Here is a 25,237-nt window from a genome sequence, read left to right on the forward strand (position 1 = left end):
TACAGCTCCACAAAAGTGTTTGGGGCATGCCAGGAAGAGGCAAAAGGTATCACTGGGACCGAATTTGTTTTTGTGGAACGGACGGGAAGAAAAAAAACACCTCAGGGAGCCGCGCGCTGCGGCCGCTGGGGGCAGAGGCCGCCGTTTGAATGGCGCGGCGGGAAGATGGCGGCGCCCCCGCTAACGGCGGCGGGGCGGCCGCTGCCCCCAGGGCGGGGAGGGGGGCACCGCTCAGCCCCCATGCCCCCAGCCCGGCCGTGCTGAGCCCCCCGCCCGGCCTCCAGCGCTCCCTGCACGGCAGCGGCTCTCCAGGTAGCGGCTGGGAGGGCAGCGGGGCTGCCGGCGGCGCGTTGGGCTTGTGGGCGCCCTCAGCCCTCGGGCAGGGCAGGGGGGAGCGCCCGGTGCTGCCCGGTTCTCCCTGAGGGAGGGGAAGGGAAGGGGCTGCGGCTGGGGGTGCGCTCTGGGGCCGGGGGGTGCGTTGGGGCTCCGAGGGGCTTCCTCGGCTCTGCTGCCCCGCTGGGGAGGTGAGGGGAGGCGGCTGGAGGCGGGCACGGTGCTGCTGGGTGCCTCTCAACCGCGGGTCCTGTGCTTGGCTTGGCCTCTAGGTGCTGCCACAGCACAGCGATCCGTATGGCCTGGGTGCGGGGAGGAGCGCCTGGCTGGAGTTGATTGAAGAGCACAAGAAGCTGGTGAAATGGACTAGATATAAAAACATGGCATTAAGTGTTCCTGCGTAGTGCCCTGATACCTGCAAAGGCAGGGGAGTGTGGTGGTTTTGCGTGATATCTCACCTATATGTGCAACGTTTGACACAGGTGCTCGTAACTTCATCTCACAATATTTTTATCACTCTCTAAATGATTTACATCTCCCAGCCGCTTCTGCAGTCAGGTAGCGTCTTCTCCCCAGCGTGGCTACGTGCTGCAAGATGCAGTTTTGTCAGCTCCTGTGAATGGAGCTGAGCGAGGCGATGTGCGTGTCTCCTCAGGACACCTCCAGGACTCAGTGTGTCCCCCTCACCCCAGGTTCTGCAAGGGTTTTCCTTCAGATGCGTCTAAATGCCCAGTCTTTAAATCCAGCAGTGTGTCTCATCCTCATTTTGACTTTCTTAGCATTTTTCTAGTACGTTACAGAGGTTAGTGCAGTATTGCGCTTGTATACATGGGTCTTTAAAACTTGTTTCCTAAGGCACAAGTTTTGAAACTTATGTTCAGTGCTAATCTCAAGGTATTCTTCCAACATTAGAATCATGTAATCCTTTACTCATGCTGTCTTTTTACACATAGTTCACTGTTTTTAACTTTAGGAAAGAAGCTTGAGATCCCTTTGTGCATTTTGTTTTACTCTTTTATAGGGTTACAAATCCTAATTCTGCCACGCTGGTGGCAGTCAAGGACAGACAAACCCGATCTCCTTTAAATGCCCCATGGGAAGCCTGTTCTCCTTGTGGCATGCTGTTATTCACTTCCAATAGTGCTGAATGTTTTGTTCAGTATTTGTATAGTGTTTTGATTATCACAGAGCTGAGCTATATCATCTTTTTTATGTATTTGTGCACAGGACAGTGGTCAAGTACCAGTGATTGCTAGGTTGGGGTTAACCTCAGGAAGGTTGTTGCAGTTTTTCATATGTTGAATATAAGTTCTAGATGCTACACAGTACATAGTACTACAAGCATAAGCAGGCAGTGTTTTTCTGATCTACCTTGCCCTTCCACTGTTACAACAATGGTGGAAAATTCCTTTTAGATTTTTTCTTTTGAATGTGCTGGTAGAAATCGGTACAGTAGAGCCAGTACACACACTGACTTGTTTTTCAAATAGCTTCGATGAGGTCTTTTGCAAAATGCTGCTATGGGAACTAAGTAGTCGTGGATGATAGGGGAGGCATCGCTGTGGAGCAGAAATCTGTTTTCTGTCTCAGGTGAGGAAAAGGACAAAAGGTTTGAGTTATCCTAATGATTTGGAAAAAAAAGAGAGCCAGGGATGAGGCAATATTTGTAGCCAGCACAAAGTTATCTAGAGTTATAAAGACAAGAAATAAGCAGAAAGAACTTAATTAAGCTAGAGGAACTGGCAATGTGGTAAAGATACTAATCAGTGTTGAAAAACAGAAGCGACACGTTGTACAGAGTAGCTTGAGCTGCCTGTTTGTTTTATGTTAGTTATTTTAATTCAGCTGTAAAGCAAAAAAAGAGCTTGGGCAGTTCTATAATCTGCGAGGATTACTGAAGGATCAGTAGCAATAATCTAAAAAGGAAACAGCCTGAGTAAGGATGAGATGGCAAATACTTTGTAATGCTGTTACACTAATCACCGCTGAAATTCTGCTCGAGTCTGTATTTGGTCATGGCTATTCTGTCTCAAAAGCAAATATCAGAGTGAGAGTTTGGTGAAGAAATTATTTGAATGTGGAAAACCTAATACGAGGAGAAATTGACAAGATGATATCAGGAGATAAGAAGAAGGATAAAACACTCATAGGAAATATTGAAAAATATGGGGGAGATAGTTTCTCGTTACCTCTCCCCACAATACAGAGCTTGTAAAGAAGTTTGACATTTGAGTATCTGACCTAAATGATGACCTCAGATTGAAGGAGGATATAGGATGATACTTTTTGTTTGTTTGTTTTTCCCCTCTTTCCACCCAAAGGGAAATACCAGCAAGTAAATGTTCCCGAAGACCAAGCAGACAAGTTGCTCCTCGCAAGCTGGGGTCTTCCGAAAGCAGTTCTGGAGAAATATCACAGTCTGGGAGTAGTGCAGATGTTTGAGTGGCAAGCAGAATGCCTAATGCTCGGACAAGTTCTGGAAGGAAAGAACCTGGTTTACTCAGGTATGCAAACGTCTCACAGAAGCGATCCCCCTGACTTTCCCAGTGCCATTCACAAGAACACGTTGGGGTGCAGGGAGCAGAAAAAGCAGGACTGGTGAGCTAGAAATCTGTGGGAAACACCAACTTAGGTGTCTACTCTACATGGAAAGAAGGTCACAGAGCAGCAATGGGGGCGAGAACAGCTTAGAAGTGGGGGCAGGGTGATTTTCTTAGGCATTCATTTGAGTTTTATTACTTGGTTGCAGAAGCCATTGGGCCAGATTATTGAGTAATGCCTGTGCCCTACTATGTTACACATCTTCCATGGTTCTCATGGTATCATAGTCCACATGATATCCTTGTCTCTAAATTGGAGAAACATGGATCTGATGGATCATGATCTCTTGACCCTTTATTGGGATAACTACAAGTGTAGTTGTGACTGTGTGAGATGGGAATCAATTGAAGAGCTTTGCCCCAAATTCTCCTTGTTTTCTGTTCTGTTTTTATGATGTTTACTCTTTGGACAATTTTTTTTTTCCTTTAAAAATGAATAATAATAAAAATCAAATACGTTTTTCAGCTCCTACCAGTGCCGGAAAGACTCTTGTTGCAGAATTGCTCATTCTGAAGCGAGTCTTGGAGACCCGTAAGAAAGCTCTTTTCATCCTTCCCTTTGTCTCTGTGGCCAAGGAGAAGAAATGTTATCTGCAGGTAAGTAACATGCAAAGAGAGGAAATGGCTGGCCTATAGTTGCTTTTTAAAATGAAGTTTTTGCATGGATTTGAGGGGAAAAAATAATAATTTTGCAATATAGTTTCAGAAGTGAATTGTGGTAGAATGAGATCAAATTTTAAATTAAGTTTGAGAAAAAAAAAAAAAAAGAAAGATTTAGCCAAAAAAGGGACATTTCTAAAAATAAAATAAAACAAGTTAAGGAGTAGATTAAAACATTTTATTTTTGACTGTTAGATTGTTGTTATTTGCATGCATTGGCAGATTTTATAATATGCAAGCTTAAAAGGAATTTTCTAATTAGAGATTGTGTCTAAAACACTGCAAAGGGGAGGTGTCAGCATAATCAGAAAGAAACTTTTTATTTTAGCTTTCCTTTGGGTGTTCCAGCAGAATGTTGTGCTTTTGATTTCACTTTGCTAAAAATACGTTCTGACAGAATGTAGGTATGTCTGGGCTTCCTCATCTCAGATGTTTAGAAACAAACATACAATGGAAGCAGTCTTTTTAAAACAAACAATTTTTTTTTTTCTGAAAGGTGTTCCTATCAAATACTGTTTCCATTAGCTAATGTGCCAAATAAAAATTAATAAAGGCGAGAACAAAATCAGTGGGTGTTTTTTCCTATAGTTTCTGACACTTAAGATATTTTGTATTTTATCAAACTGAGATGGCACCTTTACCTTGTAAATTGCTAGGAAATGTTACCAAGTGCAGAAGCTACTTTGTAGTGGTTGATAATGGAGAAAAGCTTTTTCTTTAATCTTGTAAAGCTGGAAAGTTATCTATGCTGTGTTCTGCTACTTCTGGCCTAAGGTTTGGCTTTAGCTGCACACACTTGGAATCGTATAGTATCCTACCCATCTGCTTCATAATATTTGTACCTTTTGTTAATGCAGAGCATAATGTGCCCAAGCTTTGGCAATGCAGTAACACTCATTGGAAGAAAAGGAATCACTCTTTTTTGACTTTCATCTGGGAGTCATGAAAATTTCATTTTTTTCATCTGTCTTAAAAAAAAATGACAGTGATGTGTGGGGTAATTAGTAATAATTGCCTGAGTTATAGTTTTAACCTGATTAGTTGGCATTATAAGTGTTAGGGATTGTGGTTGTAGGATGCAGTCTTTATGTGATTCCAGCAAGCATTCGTCAAAATTCATTTGTAACCTTGGCACTACATTCTGTCATTGGAAAACAGGCCCTGTTTCAGGAGGTGGATGTGAAAGTTGAAGGCTACATGGGAAGCATCTCTCCAGCTGGACGTTTCTCTTCTCTGGATGTTGCTGTCTGCACCATTGAGAAAGCCAATGGCCTCATCAATAGACTAATAGAGGAAAACCAAATGGACTCACTAGGTAAAATGCTACTGCCTCACCACTGGGGGGATGAGTTTTTTTCTTTTACATAATCTGACTACTATGTGGAATTATGGGATCGTTTGCGTTTGCTCAGTTTCCTATGCAACACACAAGCTGTACAGGAAAGCAGAACAATTTTTCTTCATCCAGAGCCTGTCTGATTTGGATTTAGGAACTCAGTCTGGACTGTTCTACCTAGCTCAGTGACTGGGGAGTGAGTAGGTAAAATTGCAGCTTTAGTTTGTCTGACGTGGATGACAATCCACGGACAGATTATTTGCAGTAAGCAGTGATTCTCACAGTGAGAAAATATATTCTAATTAATGAAATTGAGTTATAAGTCTATGATGTGTTTGACTCCAAGAATTTTCTGTTTGTTTGGGACAGAGGTTGTGTATGTATGTCATTAATGGTTTACCTTCAGTTAGCTCAAAGAGCAGGAATTATTTTCAGTTCTTGTTGGGGTCCAAATAATGAATATTTGAAGCTGCACTGGGTAGGCATGGTGACTAGAAGGGATGTGGCACTCATCTCTCTCTTGTAGTCAGCTCAAAAGCCCTCTGTCTTTGCACAGTAGACTTCTGGGCCACTATGGTCTTGATAACCACAGATAATGGTGGTGTCCATTTAGTGCTTAGGAGGAGACATAAAACCTGAGGAAGCCCTGTGTTTCTAATATGTACTTGGCAAGTGTCATGTTTTCCTAGCTCAATTAGATGATTGTTCTCTTTGTCTCTTCAGTAAAACTATATCCAGTTGTATTTTGCATAGTAATACTTCCCATCTTTGATCTGGCCTGTAACATAGCTTTATGTTAAAAATACAAAAATTGGAAAGCTAGATGAGTGTCAAACTGCTCTGAGACTTCCACCTGTAAAACTACTGTGCCTGTTCATCTGGTATCATAATATCCTTTACCATTGTATACCAGAAAAGTTGTTTAAACACACAATAGAGAATAAGGGAAAGAAAGCTTTGCAGATTTTATAAGAGTGTGAGAGATAACACATGGGATAACACATTCACACCTGGACTACAGGGGCTGGAACCAGGACAATCACCATGAATTCTTAGGCTGCCAGTGGGCTGTAAGATGAGTAGATGACCATGGCTGTGCAGCATTTTAAAATCATTTCAATTGAAGCTGCTGCAGTCTGACCCAATTCTCAGTTGCATATCTTCATCCCTTCCTTTGCAAGAGAACTGATGATCATGCGGTTAGTCATTTAAATATATGGCTCAAAGTTTGCTACTTCATTTAGTTTTTTGTTTGTTTGTTTGTTTTAAATAGGGCTAGTTTGATGCTAGGTCAGCACACTACGTGCTGTACTGCCAGCACAAGGCAACGAGTGGGGTCATAATATCCTCATTTATGTTGATTTGGGTGCCTTACAAACATACTCAGTGTACTAAGATGTATTGTTTAATAATAGCATCTTTCAGAAGCTGGGGATATGCCAAATTCCTTTGGTTGGCACCTCCACTCCATCACTACATCTTTTTTTGTCCTTTGTGAGAAGAATGTGCCTGAGATGAGTCATATAACTCCGAGTACCAACAGATATGTGACTCTTTGCTGGCACATTCTTCTCACAAAGCAGTAGAACCAGGCACATGAATGCAGGATTTGAGTTTCAGTATTACATCCCCAGCACTGGTACCTCTTTAAAGCATTACATTTTTCTTACACCATTTGAAAACACCTCTACTGCAACCCTCTTTTTCCCTTGTGTCCCAACATGACCATACAGCTGAAATAAGAGTAATTTTTCTTCTTTGTGTGCTTATTTGAAAGTAATTTGAAAATTCAATTTTAGTTTAAAAAACCGACAAATTTTCTATTTGGAGATGCATCTTCATAAAAGCTGTAAAATAAAGGCAGGAGCTGAAAATGCCTTTTTAACTCTCACCTAAAGCAAGCTTGTCTAATACTGGAAGATTGTACATTGCCTTCTAATTAATTCTAAATTTAGACCACTTCGTAACAAGGGTGTTTTATCTTTTGAGATGAGTTATTGGGAGATGACTGCAATTCTGCAATTCTGGCTGGATTCCATCTAAAGCTCGAGCTGTTCCTTTTGTTGATGTCAACCCCCTGCTGACAGCTCACGTTGCCTTTGGAAGTTGTTGAGAGCAATTCAGATCCTCTGCCTGGCAGAGCTCTCTTTGCTGTATGAAGCAGTTAAAAGCAATTCTGTGTTGCTAATTATTATATACCATGTGTCAGTTTTGAACATCCAGGTACACAGGAAACGCTGTTCCTCTTGTTGTTGTTCAGCCTCTTGACACTGACGCTAAAGAAATTTTGGGGAGACCAGATTAGAGAAGAATCTGTTTCCTTCTCAACATGTCAGCTGGGAATAATGGATATGTAATATGCAGTTGTGATACTTGTTTCTTTTCTTAATTTAAACTTGAATAAATAAAAGTAGGTTCTTTGTATTTAATAGAAAAAATCAATTTGTCCCCCGCTGTCTTTAAGAACTTTTTAATTTTAAACAGGATGCAGACTTAAAGAAGTCTAGTTATTCTAGAATAACCATGTGTGAGATCTTTCAGGTACTTCTAATATTTTATTCATTTTTTGTCAGCAGTCTGCTAGACACACCTAATTTGCAGACAGACAGTAGACACTGAAGGTGGCCTAGTTTTCAGAACCAATGCAAAATGATGCAATTATGGCCCTAATCGCACTCTTGAGCTCGTTGCTGAGTAAAAAAATGCCGTTGCATGCTGGGACCTGTAGTCTTCCTTGTCTGCAATTCCATTTTTAAGATAAGGATAGCTTTGTGAAAAATAGTTTGCCTGATGGCTCCTGCTATGTTATCCCAGTGGGTGCCTTCTGAGTACTGCTTGAAGAGAGAAGAGCTGTGTGCATCGTGTGACAGGTCTCATCAGCTTAGAGACTGCTGAGGTAACACAGTGCTCAACTTCAGTGTGGGTATAAATATATTTTTTTATAGCTGAGTAGCAGTAGAAAGTATAGAACATGTGGTCCATCTGAAGAACAGTGACATTCCCCATGTTTTGGCCTGTAGATACCACTAGTCTTACACCTCATTTCAGGAAGCACAGTGTGTGCTGCTTGGTGCAAAGACTGGAAAGGTAAGGTGTATGAATTTTTCTTTAGGAGGTACCCCATTACGCTGTCATATCTCAGTTACTGGAAAAATTCAGTCAGATTATTGGATGGGGAAGCAGAGGGAAGCTTTTTTTCTGGTAGCTGAATAATTGTCTCTTTGGTGATCAATGAATTGCAAGTTTTCACGAGCACAGAATAGAGGAAGTAGAGGAAGACGGAGGAGCTGGCTGGGTGGGAGTTTGTAAAAGAGGCTGTTGGAGCAGTGCAGTACTCTTCTAACTTCAGTGGCTTGAAAGAGAAGGGAAGAGAAAACAGAGAAGGAACATATGTAGGAAGGAGAGAAAAAAAAAAGAGAGGGAAAAATAGCATTGAAGTAGGTAACAGAAAGTCACTCTTGCCCTTAAGTTCCTGCTATTTTTGCTGTATCAGAAAGATATTTCATAGCTCCAGCAAAAACAAAAGCTCCACAGCAGCAGAACTAATGAAACCCAGTGTCCTCTATGACCTGCCTTCTTTTATTTTTCCCTTTTTTTTTTTTTTTTTGTTAAACCTTCCTTCAGCATTTTCCATATCCCTGTGGCACTGTCTGCTAGTCAGAAAATCTACATATTGCTACAGGTTGGGATGTATGCAGGAGGTGTGCTGGGTGGCTAAGATGTGGTGGCTCTGTGTTTTTTCCCTCTAAGAAGCAAAGAGACCCCAGTCTCCTCTAGATGCTGATATTCAGAAAGCTTTTCAGTCAGTATTCTTTTCAGTATTTCTACCCATCTTTCACATTTTATGGAAGCGGCTGATAGATTAAAAAGTTATTTGCGGGAGGTAGGAGGACAACAGATATAACAGTCACATAAGGATTTTTTTTTTTTCACTAGAAAGCCAGAATTAAATAGCAGAGCTCATTCTGGTTTGGTGGGTGAGAAAAGATATAATAGGAAGCTGTCTCTGCCAGGTCACCTGCTCTAGGTTTCTTTGCCTTTTTTTACTGACATCACTGTATGGTGAAGGAGTGATGTTTTTATGTGAGATCGTGATGGCAACAAAGCTTTTGACTAGCTTATTAAGGCCATTGGAGTATTTCCTTCCAGATACTCTGAGGCCTTGGGGACTTTTACTTGCAAAAGGTACAGATGCTAAAATACTGTTTTGCATGGTGACCAGATTGTAGCAACTCAACCTATTTTTTGTTTTCAGAAGCTGGGTATTTTGTATGGTAGGTTGTGGGAAGTGAAATGTCATGTCATTGGTCACTATATGTATCTCTTAAAAGAACCAGTGACAGAAGAAAGTCATAACTGTGTTGGTAAGCACAGCTGGGTTTGTGAATTTAAATTTCCCTTAATCATGTGGAGTATTAAAGGACTGAGGCTATCTGTTCTTAGTTTGGAGGTTTATCAGTTATAACCTGAGCGCTTCTCTTTATAGGAGTTGTGGTTGTGGATGAGTTGCATATGCTGGGAGACTCTCATCGAGGATATCTGTTGGAGCTCCTTCTGACCAAAGTTCGATACGTGACAGAGAAGGCTGCAAAACGGTGAGTGGACCAGGATATTTTATCTTATAACACTAAATTATGGATGGCTTAAATATTTTGTTCTCCAGATAATTGGGAATTTGGGTTAGCTCCAGGGTTTTTATGTGAGTGATGACCTAGACTATTTTGGTTATTAAGGTCTCATCATATCACCCCTCCAGGGGCCTGCTGTTGTAGTCAAAACCTCTTTTCCTCATGGTTTTTAATTTTGATGCTATCATGGGATTCATTCTATCAAAAAAAAAGAAAGAAGGTGAAGTTTTCCTTTATTTTTTTAGTCTATTTATTAAAAACAAACCCAAAGAAACAAACAAACAATCAAAAAAAAACCACCACAAAACTTCAGACTTCTTTTAATATTTTTCCTAGACAAAGGCAAAACGAGGAAACGATATATCAGTCATCTTAATTTTTACCAGTTAAGCTGACAGAAGGGTCAAAATCAGCTGTTCCTGTGCACCAAAACTCAGATTTTGTCAGCTTTTCACTGCTGCTTCCTGTTTTGTGAGTTATACCAGTGCTAGGCTAAGCCCAGGCTGCCTCTTGAGTTGTAGGGGAACTGTCTTTTTGACACTAGTCTCTTTGCTGGATCTTTTAACCAGCATTTCCCATCCTGATTTCCAGGATCCAGCAGTGTTCAGGGTTGAATCACCTCTGAGTATTTTCTTGGTTTGGAAGTCAGTATACTTCAGTATACTTAAGAGCATCATGAGTTGCTTTGCCACCGTTTTTCCCTTGGCTTATCATGCACCTGCAGGAAAAATACAGGACATTTCTCGGATTTTCTCCATTCCTCTGAAGAACCAAGAAGGAAAAAACATGTCAGGGAAGACCAGGTACATCAAGGAATGTTTGAAGGAAGATGAAATAATTCAGCCTTCACCATAAAGGCACTAGGGCCCAGATCTTTTATCTCTCTGTCAAGGTCAAATTGTTGGTGCTTCCCCATACCACTTGCTGACAGGATGGAAGTGACCTTTTTGATGTTGTTTTTCTTTGATGCTTTTATTTTTCAACAGGAGCCCCTTTATCCAAATTCTTTAAATGCAGTCCAGCCTGACCAGTTAGCAGAATGTTGAGTGCTTTTAAAAGCTTTTAAAGTGGTTAACTGGACATCCTGCTGAAGTATGGTGCTGTGTCATTGGACCAGAAAATATTATCTGATAGTCATGGCCAGCATGAGTGCCATTGCTTCTCAGCAAGGCTTTCACAGACTAAGATAAATTCTGGAGCAGATTTTTCACGCCTCCAATCCAAAAGAATGTCGTGGAACTGGATTTTTTTTAATCCCTGATGGGGGATTGCTATGCTAGCAAATGCTTGAAGAGCATGGGAAAGAGGTTCTGCTTCTCCATATCTTCCTTATTTCTGTCTTATAAGCAACCAGGGTTTTTTATCCTAGCTTTGGGGTAGTCTTGTTTCCCCTATCTTGCCTTTTCCAGGATTACCAGGATCTTCTAAGAAGGTTCAGGCCATCTGTTAGCTCACATTAATTTTTCTGTCCTTTTTATTTTTTGAAGTCTCAATTTGTGGCTAAGGGCATGGATGAACAATGCAAGTTAGTAGATGTAAAATGTTGGCTTAGAAGCAGAAAAAGAAAACAAAACAAAACATGCCTGTCATGTGAATTTAAAAGCCTGAATTAAAGTATACGTTTGGGTGTCTAAAGCTTTGTGTTTTCAGGTCTGTTAAGAGTTGATTGTTTCCCACTGACTTGAATGGAAGCAGTTGCTCAGCACTTTGAGAACTGAAGCTGCTTTCTTCTTTACTGAACTAAGGGCTTTGGTTCCCAACTCTAGGAAGACCTTAATTTGTTATTATTTATCCTAAAATTGAGACAAATGGGTATCTTAATTAAGGCATTTCGTGTAGACAGACTGCAGTGGAGACTGAGCCATGCTTTTATTTGTATGCTCTTATTAATGACAAAGAAATAGTTAATTTGTTTGTTTTCAGTTTCTCCAAATATGCAGTCAGTTTCTAGCTGTTGTTGCTTAAAGAAGCTTAAGATTTAGGTTCAAAATGACAAAAATTTGAATTATTTTGTAAAGAACACATAGCTTTTCATTGTGTTCGCTAAGAGTGGAGTATGACTTGTTTCTTCTTCATAAAGCTTAAAAACAAAGCTTTGGACTTTAGACTCATGAAGGAAATAGATTGGGTTCATTTTCTCTGAATGCAGTTTTGCAGAAGAGTAGCCTGATTTGTTACTAACTTTAATTTTCTTTTAACCACTTCCAGACGGACAAAGACAACCGGCCATGGTTTTGGAGGGGTACAGATAGTAGGCATGAGTGCTACCCTCCCTAACTTGGGAGTGCTAGCCTCGTGGTTAGATGCAGAGTTGTACTGTACGGATTTTCGCCCTGTGCCCCTCATGGAGTGGGTGAAAATTGGCAACAACATTTATGACTCTTCCATGAACCTGGTGCGAGAATTCCAGCCCAAACTTCAACTGAAGGTAACAAAACTCTGAGCAGTGTCTTTGGGACCTTTTCTACAGCTAAAGTTAAAAAGACAGCTTCTAGTATGTTTTTAATTTTTTTTGAACAAACACAGTCATGAAGTCCTTTAGGTTTCTTGAATCTGACTTGAAGAACCAAATGGATAGAAATGAAAAAACGTGCATTTCCTGTTTGTAGATTCCTCTTCTGTGGAGTCTTTGAGGTGTGAATTTTCTTCCCAGTCCTCCAAACTGCTCTGTGTCTAAATAAACTAGTTGCTCTGCGTCTAGATAAACTAGTCTAATAGTTGGACAATATGGGCTAAATGGCAGCAATATTTTGAAAGTACCCAGCTCTCATATGCACAAACATCAGTAGCATGGTGGCACAGCAAAGAAAAAGGATCCTGGAAAAAAAAATAGAAATGTTTGTGACAAGAATATCTCGAAGCTTACGTTTATGTAGCCATATTGATAAGGTGATGTTGTATTTCCTTCTCCAGATATGTTTTGAAGTAGTTGCTTTGGATAGGTACTAAACTGAGAGAAAGAACTAAACTAGGCTTATGACTCAACACTTTAAGGGATTTAACTTCTTTTATAAGACCAGGCAATCCTCTTGAGCTTGAAATCTATCACTGGACCTTCACACTACTCTTTCTTGGCCCACCTTGGGGCACAGAACAGAACTTGATGAGCTCACCACTTCTGTTGAATTTGGGTGAATCCTTATGCAACTTTCATATCCTTAAATACATATGTACAGTTCTTGCCTTTGGTCTCCTGTTTTCATTTGTATTTCACTGCTTTTTATTACTTACCTTACTCTTACCTTTTTTCTCTTCCTTCCTTTGGCCTTGCTGGAAGAGAATCTGGCTGGCTTAGCCAAGCAAGATTGTTGCAGGAACTCTCTTAGGGTCTTGTAACCAAAAAGACAGGCTGTAAATGGTAGGGCTTTGCATGCACGTCCATATATTTACCTTCAATCTTTAGTCAACAGTGCTTTCTGGGTGCCTCTTACTGGGGATGCTCAGACTACTGCACCTCATGCTTTTAGTTTAGCCAGCCAAGTCTTCCTTCTTAGTTACTGTAGAGCAATGTTTTACCTCAAAGCTTTTCTGAAGTTTAAAGCAGTAGTTTTCGGCCTTGTCTGCAGGAGCTTGTTGCTTTCCATTGGCTGTAGGAGTCCTCAGGGGAGTAAGCAAGGTGCCTTTAAATTATGTGGTATGAAAACCAGATTCTCCTCACAGATGACAGCATCCAGTGCATCCCTCTGTAATGTGCACCTTGTTCTTTCTCACTGCTGTTAGCCACAACATGGTAGTTGCAGTGTGAATTTCTGTGCACTGTGTAGTCTTCAATCAGAAACAGATTAAAAAAGCAAGACATAAAACCTTAAATTTATTTGAGGTTAGGTCTAAGGTGGTCCCCAAAGATAGGTCGTACTAGCGCCTAGACTTCTGAAAGCAAGACAGAAACCAAGATGACAGTGCGCCATCTTCTTTACTTGTTCCTCTCTCCAATTTTTAATATAAAATTGTTACTATGGCACTGAACAGTGGCAGCATTTACGGACCCTGTGCAGTGTGAGATTGCATTGAAAATATTTTGTCTCACTTCAGGGAGATGAAGACCATATCGTGAGCCTGTGTTATGAGACTGTTTGTGATGGCCATTCAGTTCTGCTCTTCTGTCCATCCAAGAATTGGTGTGAGAAGCTGGCGGACATCATTGCCAGGGAATTCTACAGTTTGCAACAAGCTGACAGTAAGAGAAAAGTAGTTAATAAAAGACTGTGGTATGTGCAGTGCCTTTAATGCAAATTAATTTTAGTAGAAACGATAAAGATATTTTCTCTCTTAAGGTTGTGCAAGAAACTCATCCCTTTCCCCAGTTGTTGTGGACAGAGAAGGAATAGATGAGGTCCTGGATCAGCTAAAGCGCTCCCTATCAGGTCTGGATTCTGTGCTCCAACGTACTTTGCCATGGGGAGTGGCATTTCATCATGCAGGTATTCCTGAATATCTTGGTCTTGAATTCCGTAATTGTCAAGTCATTTGGGTTCTTAGTGCTGTAGTTATCAGCAATTTACCAGTTTCTTTTTGAATTCTCACATAGCTTATTACATAAATGAGATACTTCAATTATTTCTTAGTTAGAGGTAAACTTGAAATTCTTTTACTGTGGACAAATATTTAATTCACTTAATAATTGTTATGATGAATCTTCTCTCTGTTGTGTTAGATAACAACAACTTCTTAGATACAACTTAAAAATTTATCTGGAATACCTGAAAAATTAACTGATTTGCAGCTCAGGCATTTTCAAGTCCTCCCTAAAGCTGTTACGGTATTTCAGAAAAATGTTCTTGAACTTAATACTGAAACAGATGAGTAAATAGAAGAAATCTAACAATGAAAATGAAAATAAAAGGAGAATGCACTGCTAGTGCTTCTGGCTAGATCTTTTTTTTATTTAGGTAGTTAATTGTGCACGTAACCTGTTGATTCACTGAGACAAAGGACCAACTGTGGAAGACACAACAGTGTCTATGGCATTGAATATGTAGGGGGTGTAACTCCAGATGCTTACAGAGCGTGTGTATTTTTTTTTTCCTCTCAAGAGTAGACTTGGACTGCAGTCCCCAAGGAGTGTAGAAAGATGCATATTAGTCCTGTAATACAGAATGGAGATAATGATGAAGGATTCCAGGGTCAGGACAGCGAATTACTAAATCCCAGTTCCTTACTGTGTGTTACATCAAGCTTTCTTCTTTTCATTGTACTTATTTATTTACTTGCAGTGCATGTAAATATGTAGTAGGCAGTTCATCTTGCTCCAGTGTGTACAAATACCTTAGAAAACCTAATTTATATCCATTACTGTCAATTAAATCATGAAAACTTCATAGAAATTTTGATTCAATTATGCATTGAAAGAAGTTAACTGAGGTAGTGTTGCAAGTCTAGTTCCTAACTCGGAATGGTAAATGTTCATTGAATATGTTTGTTCTTCTTCTTGCTTGACAGTAATATTATTAGCTCTTAAATGCAATTTCACTATTACTAGGTTTGCTAAAAGTTATCTTTCTTCAGGTCTTACTTTTGATGAACGGGACATAATTGAAGGAGCCTTTCGCCAGGGCTTGATTAGAGTTCTAGCAGCAACATCCACTCTCTCTTCTGGAGTGAATTTGCCTGCACGCCGAGTAATTATACGAACTCCCATGTTTGGTGGCAAACTGCTGGACATCCTCACTTACAAGCAGATGGCTGGCAGGGCTGGCAGGAAAGGAGTAGACACAGAGGGTAAGCAGAGGCTTTATTAACATTCCCGAAGAACAGTGTTAACCTGATTAAATCCAGGGCAATGCTTTGCAATTAGTGACTAATCATGATGAATTCCTTTGGTATTCAGTATGATTAAGTTAATCAAGATGAATTTGTTTGGTATTAATGGAGTAAAAATTGTAATTCCCAGAGGATTCTTTTCACTGTATGAGACTGACTTTGGTATTTGCATGTCAGTTACTTCAGGAATGGGTTATTTTCTTTTTTGAATTCTTGTTATCTTCTAAGGCTCTGTTCAGTTGACTTTAATTCTGTGATACACGGTCAGTTCACGAAAGCATTTACAGTTTCAGTGAGAAAATTTACAGTAAATTCCCAATGGACAGGCCTAAAATTTAAGAAATGCATTGAAAGTCTACAACCATAATTTGACAAATCCCTTTTGTTGTCTGAAGTTCTAATTTGGATTTATTAAACTTCCACTAAACTTAACATTGATTTTTATGGATCTTGAATGCTACAAAGAGACAAGGAAATGTAGAGAGTTGATCATAGATAACATGGTGTCTTCATGCATACAGTGGCACTAATTGATGTTCAACAGAGTGATCCTGCCTGTTATTTTAATTTGTGATGGAAATTTATCTTTCTTGATGCCATTTGGAAAAATTGTGTTCTACAAATGTAAACACAATGGAGAATACGAAGTTCAGTAGATGCAGGAAGTGAGATTTGTCCTGCTGATGGTTTGATTGGTGCTTGCTGGAACCCTATGTAAGCAGACTGTTCTTATATTTGACTTTCTATTTTTGCTGGAGTAGCATAGCAACCCAGCGTTTTGTGACCTATATCTCTATGAGCTATCCCCATACGTTAAAGAAAAGGACAGCTGCATGCTGTACTTTGAAATTTTCCAGACTTTGTCATTTGAGCATAAAATAATTCCTTGAAGTTTCTTCTTTTTTCCCCTTCAAGTCACAATAATTAGTACCCTTTTTGACAGTTCTGATGTGACTGTCTGTTTTGCACAGTAAGCAGTTGATTTTATGCTGATGAGCTTCATGAATGTACCATTTTTTCCCACTCTGTGTAGTGTTTTGGATGAGAACATAAAGCTACATTACCAGCTGCTACTCTTCCACAGAATAGGGAGGCTGGAGGACAGCAACTTCAGCTGGAAAAAATGCCATATGTAGATATGAAATTCAGCTGACAGACAGAAGTTAATCAGAAGTTAATTGATGCTGGGTTGAAGCTTTTTTTTTTTTTTGTTGTTGTTGATTTGGTTTTCCAAGCATTGCAGTGTTGGATTGTTTCAGGCTTTGATTTTTTTTTTTTTTTCCTGATTGGATGGTAATTTAAAAACATTATTTTAGAAAATGAAATTGGATTCTTTTTGCATTCATCAAAACTACCCGGTTCCCAAGGTGAAACAGGTAAAGCTGTTCAATATTGGTGAACAAAAGCTAGAAGCTAGGCTACGGATTCAGTTCTTTTCCATTCATAGGTAGAGAGATACATACATGTGTCGAATGAGTCAGCTACAGAAATGCAAAATTAGATGGTAAAGGTAGATAACATAGTAGGGCCTTTTTGGTTTAATGGAGTTTTTTGTCTAGGTAGCCAGAGTCTTCTGGTGTTTGTTTAATCTGATCCTAATCTAGACTTCTCCTCTCATCTGCAGTGTTCAATAAGGAATATTAGAGCAGTTTAGTTTCTTTTTATTGTGTCCTCTCTTTCTCTCAGCTGTTTGCTAAGTTGCAGTTATTGGCTTTAAGTTGTTAGTGGCATCTTGGGGAAGGGTTCCACCCGAATCTTAAATTGCTGTCAGATAACGTAGGGCCGAGTGGACACCCATCTTCTTTTACATTTATCATGCTGAGGAGTCAAAGTTGTGATAGGGAGCTGTAGGTCACATCAGAAAGAAATGAGTTAAGGTTCATCATTGCCATCATTTCACAAAACAATGCTCATGGGTGGTTTGTTATATCTTCTATACTCTCTGGCAAAAGCACAGGGTCAACAGATGTCAAAAGTTTCACACAGCAGGATAAACAAATCCCAAAGAGACATCCTCTGAGCATCCTTTGGTGTCTACTGTATTACCCTAATTTAACATTCCTAGGATGTTACTAAGATAACGACAGCCAAAATGACTTTGGTGTCCAGGCTACGTGCACTTAAATCTTAAGCAGTTGTCATAAACCAAATTTCCTGTCCAGCTAATCCAAATCTAATGCTCTCTTTGTTAGTCAAAGAAAAGCTCATCTTGCCTGAAATTTATTTATTCTATACCAATTGGCAAAGCTTCTCACTAGCTGTTTCTCAGAGCCCTAGTTTCTCTTAAATAGTTTTGTTGAAAAAAGACTTCGTTTTTGACCACTGCATTTTCCTCCTGTGGTTTGTACTATTATCTCATAAATACATTAACTCATTATTTTTATTTTTGTTTCACAGCTCACCTTTTTTGTCTCCCACATTATTTCAGGATTAACTTTAAAATTCTATGTTAGACATTGTTAGGTAAGGTATATTCAGATGTACTTTCAGAGGAAACCATTCAGGATACCTAAGATTTCACATGTGTATGTATGTATATACATATATATGCAAGCATGTATGCATTTTTGAAAGTTCAAAGAACGTGTTGTTTCTTAGATTAATAACTTCGATGATTTTTTGAATTACTTTGGTATCTATGTTACTTCATTTTGGGAATGGAAGCTGGTTGTCTTAACGCAAACTCCCAAAGTGCTGTGCAGCTTGTATGTTTTCTTCCAAATTTTGAGAATCTTTTCAGTTTAATAATATAATGCAAAATAAAATAGATGCCACTGTGCATCACTGTTCCAGTCAGTTCCAGAACAAGAAGTGAGAGTGGTTCAACAGCCAAGCAGGTGCTTAGAAAATCTATGGAGTCCCTGTCACTGGAGATGGCAAAAGTTGATTTGGGAAGACCCTGGCCTGCCTAATGTAACTTTGTACTGCTCTGAGCTTTTAATTCTTAAGTATTATGCATCAGTGAGTCCTTAAATAGCAATGGCTATATGCTGTTCAAGATTGCAATAGTTTTTATCTTTCTTTTTCCAGCTTTTTCAATAGTAACTTAAGTGTTCCATTCCAATAATATGTCCTCAATGAACTGTAAGTAGCTATTACAGTGCTTAGATGTGATATGGAGGTCATTAATGTGTTTTCTTCTTTCATTTTTCCCTGTATAGGTGAGAGCATTTTAGTTTGCAAGCCCTCAGAAAGATCAAAAGGAACTGCTCTACTTCAGGGATCTCTCAAGCCTGTTTGCAGTTGTTTGCTTAGAAGAGAAGGGGAAGGTGTTACTTCAAGCATGAAGCGAGCAATACTTGAGGTACTGGACGCGGAGAGGATGTAGAACAGTGCTTGCAGTGTTAGGATGATTTCTTTTGTGACACCATCAAATCTTTTATGTGGCTTTTTTTCCCCCTCTCTTGTCAACACAAGCAGCTTCAGAAAAAGTTACTTGGGTCTGCCAGCTTGCTGCAATATTAGCATTTTGTTTTGCATACAGCAGTCTCTGCTTGCCAGAGAGGTTTTGACATAAACATACTCTGACGAGTTATTAAGGCTTGCTTTTTCATTTATATATGCTCAAACCACAGGCAGAAGTGTGTAATTCTTAACCTTCACACGTGATCTGACAGTCTTTTTTCTGGGAGGTGCTTGTACATTACCAATTCCTGAAGCTTTGAGCTTTGTAGACTGAATTAGGCCGTAATGACATTTGTAGAACCTTAAAGAGTTCCTTATTTCACCCCACAAGTTATCTACCTCTTTTGCAGAGAATTGATTGAAATTTTGTGAATAAGTTTTTGCTAAACAAAGAGACATTGTACTACATTTGCTCCCTTTACCCTTCCTTGCACAGAAGTAAAAAGGAACAAAAGGGTTCACATAGGTGAGCTTATCTCCTTTTCCAAAGTTGTTTTTGGGCTTGAGCTGAACTTAGACATTTTAAGAGTTCTTTTTTCTGTTCTATTCCTACTTTTTTTTCTTTTTTTTTTTTTTTTTTGGTGAAACTGCTGTGGTACTTAGAACTTGGTTGTGATTCCATAGGTTTAGAGGTTTAGAATTCTTACTGGACCAATGGAATTGCTAAATGCATTTTTTTTATATAAGAACTACCTAAAGATGGCTTCTCTTCTGGTTGGGGGTGCTTTATTACATGAAAGAAATCTACTGAAACCATGAAATAGAGTTTCTAGTTAAACGCTTTGCTATCTCAGGGAAGACACACACATGTAAGTGACTCGCAAGGAAAAAGCGATTATGTGGAAAAAAAGATCCAAAGGAAAAATCACTCTAAATCAGGAAAACAATCATAGGATGTAGCACTCAGATTTATTGAGACAACTTCACTATACTGAAAGCTCTTGGGAGAGCTCCTCCTTTTCAGTTACCTTTTTTCTTCAGAAAGTTGCAGTTTGGCTTCTAAAGTTTTAAAAGTAGGGTTGGCTAAGCAAAATGCCTACACCTAGTCTTAGTTCTACATTGCTACTATGTTTATGTTCACTTTCAAAATGCTAGCATTTTCAAAAACTCAGTCTGAGTTTTTAAGAGCTTTAATCTTTCACCATAGCTTAGCCCTTCAACTTCTTTATAAGGTGGTGTCTAACTTTTTGCCAAGGGAAGTCCTTAAAGGTTGGCAGTTGTTTTGCCTCATGTTCCTCTCTCTCACTGGTTCTTTAAAACTTGGGTAGGTAATGCACCAATCTCTGTTTCTCAGATCTAATGTTCCATCTTGCTGTTTCTCTGGCAAGATGAACAAGTCACTTTCTTCAACAGATCATAGTGGGAGGAGTGGCCAACACTCCAAGTGATGTGCAGACCTATGCTTCTTGCACTCTTCTTGCATCCAGCTTGAGCAGTAGCAAGTGGAGAAATGAGAAACAGCAAGACAAAGCACAGAATGGACCTATTGAGGCTTGTGTAGCGTGGCTGCTGGAGAACGAATTCATTCAGGTTCTGGACTCTGGCGATGATGAGAAAGGTAATCACAGAATTGTCTAGGTAATGTTGCTGTTCCCCATTCTGTTTCTTACCAGTGCCTGCAGTTAGCAATTTGAATCAATAAATCTTCTGCAGCTGGGTAGATATTGAATGTAAATTTATAATGAGAACTTCTGTGCATTTCTTTTATTAAAAATCATGTGTCAAGAAGTTATAGCTTTCAAGAGGATGACTTTATACCTTCTTAATCATTTTTGTATGCAAGTGTTCTTGGAAGGCCTCTGCATGTCACCTCTAAGACTGATGCATCCTTATCTACAAATTCCCAAGCTATCTTTAAGGAAGGTGAAATTTTACTCCAGGATGTATGCACACTATAATTTTTGTCTTTATGGAGAAGAACTGGCACATTCTGAGAGAGTGTAAGGCTATTCTAGAACTTGTTATATTAGGCTGCACTTTGTCCTCTTTTGGGCTATTTTCTTAAGACAACTAATGATGCGACTCTTATAGTAATAGAAAGAACTCCTGTTACAGAATCATTGTATATCTTTTTTAATGAAAATGATATATTTGACACTCTCAAGGAAGGCATGTTCAATAACTCCTTGGTGGGATTGTAGTTGAGTTTCCAGTTTTTTTGGGGTTAAAATAGCTATCGTAAGTGCTAGTCTGAGTAGTTAGAGGGATCCAGACTTGTGATCTGCCTTCTGAAAAAGACTAGCTTAGACTCTATGCAAGATCTTTATTTTATTGTTTCCATTTTCCTGTCTTCAGAGTGGGGAGATACTCCATTTCTTTTTGAAAAAGCAGTTGGGAAAAGTCAGTAGAATTTATAAAATGCATTGCAACCTGAAAGTGAGATATAAACTTGCACTTAAATTTCTCTGTATGTGTTATTTATTTATTTATTTATTTATTTTTTAACAGCAAAGGTTTATCATCCCACACATCTTGGCTCAGCTACTCTTTCCTCTTCTCTTTCACCAACTGAAGCCATGGAAATTTTTGCTGACCTGCAGCGAGCTATGAAAAGCTTTGTCCTGGAGAACGATCTGCATATTGTCTATTTGGTAGGTTCCTCGTTCTGCATTTCATATCTTGCGCTGCAAAAAATGAATAAAGGATTGAAAATACAGTGCAGGATTCTTGAGACCTCCATGGACATATTTTTTCATGGCTTGCGTAGGTAATCGTAAATGAAGAAAAGTTTTGAAATTGAATGTTCTTCAAAACTAATCTGTTCCCATAGGGTCTACTGTGTAGGCAGATGCTCCATGTTCATCTAAGCCCATTTTTGTCACTCCTCACTTCAGAAGATTTCAGAAATTTGTGAGTTATGGTTCTAGAATAATGGTAATTTATCTGAGACTTTTGAAGTGGACTAAAGTAATTGCTTTTGGTTTGTGTTTGGGATCAGCAGGATGCAACTCAGATTACCTCTGTAGGCTCAAAAAACTTTTGCTGTTTCAGCATCTATTTTGCCTACAAAAAGCCTGAGAGAACCACACTTACTTTTTTTTTCCCCTATAGATGGGCCTTTTATGGGTTCATTTGTCTCTGATTTAGTTTACTTGCCTGGTGGTCCTGCCAGCGCTAAGGGAAGGATTGTGTTAAATCTTTTGAAGGGAAAGTGTCCAGAAGTTTGTTAAGAGTAATGTGTACATGCACTTGAAAACTAAGCAATACTATTTAAGACTTCTGGAGAGGGAGCCACAGATCTGTCAAGATTAGTGAGGAAACAAGATGAAGTAGCAGTGAATATCCAAGGATTTACAGCTGCATGGCCTATCATTCAAACATAATCCCAAACTTGACAGTTATCTTTACTCTCCTTAAGTATAAAGTATATTTTCTTAACCAGGCTGATAAATCAATGGCAAAATTTGAGCATCTTGCCTGGTGGAAAAAAAGAAAAAAGCTTGGCATTGCAGAAGTTGTTGGGAGATGCAGGAGACTGGGGATGCTTGTTTCTGCTTGCTGTGTTCATTAGCTTAGTCATTGACTGAAACTTTTTTTTTTTAAATCAACTAGTTTTCCATGTGTACTTTTATCTGTGTTCTAGAGGACCACATAATATTTTGTTCTGTTCCTATGAGGCAAAGTGGACTATTTTGTGTCATGCACCAGTGAGTTTTTTCCCATTTCTGTCTCTAAAACAGAAAAGTAACAGAAAAGTAACACTGCCTAGTGTTATTTTAAATCAAATTCACGCAAGTTCTTGACATTCTCTTCTGTTAACGTAGCCTAAACACTTTCTTGCAGTCTGTTAATTTTTAAGGCCAAAGAAGGTGTTTTTTGTTTGTTTGTTTTTGTTTTTTAAAGAATTGTTCTCTGTGTGTTTCTTATGAATTATCTGCTATAATGCTTTATAATTGTTAGGCTTGAAACTTTTACTTGTACAAATATGAATTCTAAGACCCTGTGTTTTAGGAAAGTTGATTAAAAGGAAGAAATATTTTTTAGACTAGGAAAAAGGGTTTTCTTTCAAGAAAAAAACAAAACAAACAAACAAACAAAAACCCAAAGCAACAACAAGCAAAACACAATCCCTATCGTAATAACTCTTGTTTTTCTCAGCAGATGAACAGGAATGGACAATTTACAACTGCGTAGGTGTCTGGTATTCTGTGTTCCATTAAATGCTCCCCAACAACTGTTAGTTATTTCAAAATAATTAATCTTGCAGTATGTCGATACAGATATGAAGACATTTTGTCTCCTCATACTGAAACTGACTGTGCTGACTGAATGACAACAGAAATGTTTTTTTGTCTAAAAGTGTGTGAATACTTCGAATGGCTTTTTTGTTAGTGTAAAAAAAAATGTTGAGACTTAACTGTACCAAAGGTAAATTAAAACTTTGATAAGCTCTGGCAAAACTTATTTCCCCTCCTGCTTTATCAAATGTCGTGGTAGTGGTTAGTGTGCTTGCTAGTGGCTCTAAGAGGCTGATAGGTAATCTGTCAATTTTGTTAAAAAGAGAATGAAGTTTTATTCTGTTAAAGGAGGGTAAAAATACAGCCTAAAATATCTTATAGGGCTTGGATTTAGGGAACAATCTGACAAAGTTTCTGAATTGTTTCATCATTATGAGTCACGTCACATCTCATCAGTATGAATATTAAAAAAAAAATGGGTTAGAAGAGCTTTTACTTTCTTCAGGGTACATGGTTATGATTCAGTGCCTCTGAGTTGTGTGTGGGATGCTCTAACCACATTCTCTAGACCGCATTTGTTTTGCCAGAGCTCTGCTCTGTTTGTTTCTTTGAAATAGCTTTTTACATTATCTTGTTTTCTTTAGGTTACCCCGGTGTATGAGGAGTGGACCACAATCGATTGGTACCAGTTTTTCTGCTTATGGGAGAAGCTGCCTGCCTCAATGAAACGTGTGGCTGAGCTGGTGGGGATCGAAGAAGGCTTTCTGGCCCGCTCTGTAAAAGGCAAAATCATAGCTAAGACAGAGAAACAGCACAGACAAATGGCAATCCACAAAAGGTAGCCACAAATGGATGTGAATGAGCAAAGACCAAAGCCTTTAGCACAAGGGGTGGATAGGCTTTTTTCAGGAACTGGTTTTCTTGATGTGTGAGCTCACAGATACTCTTAGAGAGAACCTGTGACCAGTCCGCTCCAGAGTGAGAGCACTGTTATCACAAGATGCTTGTGCTGATGTTATTTGGAAGCTATCTTCTGTGTTTCTTTTCTGTGCTATGCTATAGCACCATTCTGTCCTGTGCTATCACAGAGAATTTTGCCTGTACTCTAACGTGCCCTGGATGATTATTATATTTCCATGTATACTTTCTTTTTGCCTCTAGGTTTTTCACTAGTCTTGCCCTTCTGGATTTAATCAGTGAGGTTCCTTTAAAAGATATGACCAAGAAATATGGTTGCAGCCGTGGCCAGCTTCAGTCCTTGCAGCAGTCTGCAGCCACCTATGCAGGTAAGTTATGTGGGCAAAAAATCCACAAGAGTCTTAGGTTAGTCTGTTTTCTTTCCTTCCAGACAAGGGGATAAGATAGCCACAGTGTGTAACAACAATCGGTCTTGTAAAACCACTTCCAACTTTATGGCTTAATCTGTGGTTGCCCCTGCTTTGAGATGGAACCACAGAGCATGCTGTGGGAATGGGGCCAGCTGGGTGGAATCAAGCAGTGCTGTAGCATGCTGATGTCTGTGGAAACCATCTGCGTACTGTGCAGCAATGTAGTTTGTTCAGTATTAAGTCCAGAAATTAAGTACAAGTCCATTCTGAATCTTTGCCGTGTTAGGAAAGAGTATCTTTCAATATGGGTAAAGTCCAGGGTCTCTTAGACAGCGTGCCTTTTTCCTGCTTGCAAAGTAATTGGTCAGAAAGTATAATTTTACAGTTTTCAAAAGGGTGAATCGTTTCCAGGTCGTTTATCACCGGATAATGAGAGGTCAGAGAGCTGTCACCTTTATCATAGCTTCCTTATAAGGGCTGTGTAGGAGTATAGGTAGCAGCTCACTGTGTGATCGAGATACTTTTTTTTTTCTGTTGCCTAAGTCAAGTCTTGCATTACTCCGTAAATGGATCTTCAATTTTTAAGACAGTTTTAGCTCAACTTGCGAAACCATATGTGTGGGTTGCAGCATGAGTCAAAGCCCCAGAATGAAAAGGTCACGCCAACTGATGCGGAGTAGTTTAAATTAATTCTGGTAGTATAAATAACTTCGTGTTAGAGCAGTTTCACAATTCTCTATTCCCAGTGTTAATCATTTTCAGCAATCAGGTAGATAAGTGTAGGAACAAAAGTAATTTGAAAAGTAAAATGAACTGTTGACATGACATATAGATAAGAGATGTGATAAAAACTGTATTCTATATTCACAATAAAAATATGGCAGTGAGGGATGCTGTGTCTCTCAGTTATTTTCATACTCTTATAGATGCAATATATGAGTAAGAAATGGTCTTTTCCCTGCTCTTTTCCCCTCCCATGTTTTGGGGACTCCAGTTGTAATCTTCGCTG

General features: G+C 39.2%; 1 protein-coding gene across 4 annotated transcripts in view; it reads left to right on the forward strand.

Annotated features, from left to right (window-relative positions):
* The first annotated feature begins 119 nt into the window (after positions 1-119).
* The window catches only part of POLQ (DNA polymerase theta), a 75,555-nt gene continuing 50,437 nt past the window's right edge, over positions 120-25,237 (forward strand). For 2 of the 4 annotated variants that reach the window (XR_011812217.1, XM_072043738.1), the window contains exons 1-14: positions 120-312; positions 2,655-2,837; positions 3,400-3,530; positions 4,752-4,908; positions 9,416-9,524; positions 11,766-11,985; positions 13,590-13,734; positions 13,832-13,978; positions 15,063-15,275; positions 18,479-18,621; positions 20,076-20,280; positions 21,171-21,313; positions 23,545-23,738; positions 24,062-24,186. Coding sequence is in view for 3 of the 4 variants with exons in the window: in XM_072043738.1 (XP_071899839.1) it covers positions 150-312; positions 2,655-2,837; positions 3,400-3,530; positions 4,752-4,908; positions 9,416-9,524; positions 11,766-11,985; positions 13,590-13,734; positions 13,832-13,978; positions 15,063-15,275; positions 18,479-18,621; positions 20,076-20,280; positions 21,171-21,313; positions 23,545-23,738; positions 24,062-24,186 (2,278 nt within the window). In the remaining variant the exon portion in view is untranslated. The remainder of the gene's footprint in view (positions 313-2,654; positions 2,838-3,399; positions 3,531-4,751; positions 4,909-9,415; positions 9,525-11,765; positions 11,986-13,589; positions 13,735-13,831; positions 13,979-15,062; positions 15,276-18,478; positions 18,622-20,075; positions 20,281-21,170; positions 21,314-23,544; positions 23,739-24,061; positions 24,187-25,237) is intronic. The other 2 variants (XM_027449663.3, XM_072043736.1) reach the window with 1 other exon arrangement.

Source organism: Anas platyrhynchos, chromosome 1 (genome assembly GCF_047663525.1).
Source record: "Anas platyrhynchos isolate ZD024472 breed Pekin duck chromosome 1, IASCAAS_PekinDuck_T2T, whole genome shotgun sequence".
Lineage (NCBI taxonomy): Eukaryota > Metazoa > Chordata > Aves > Anseriformes > Anatidae > Anas > Anas platyrhynchos.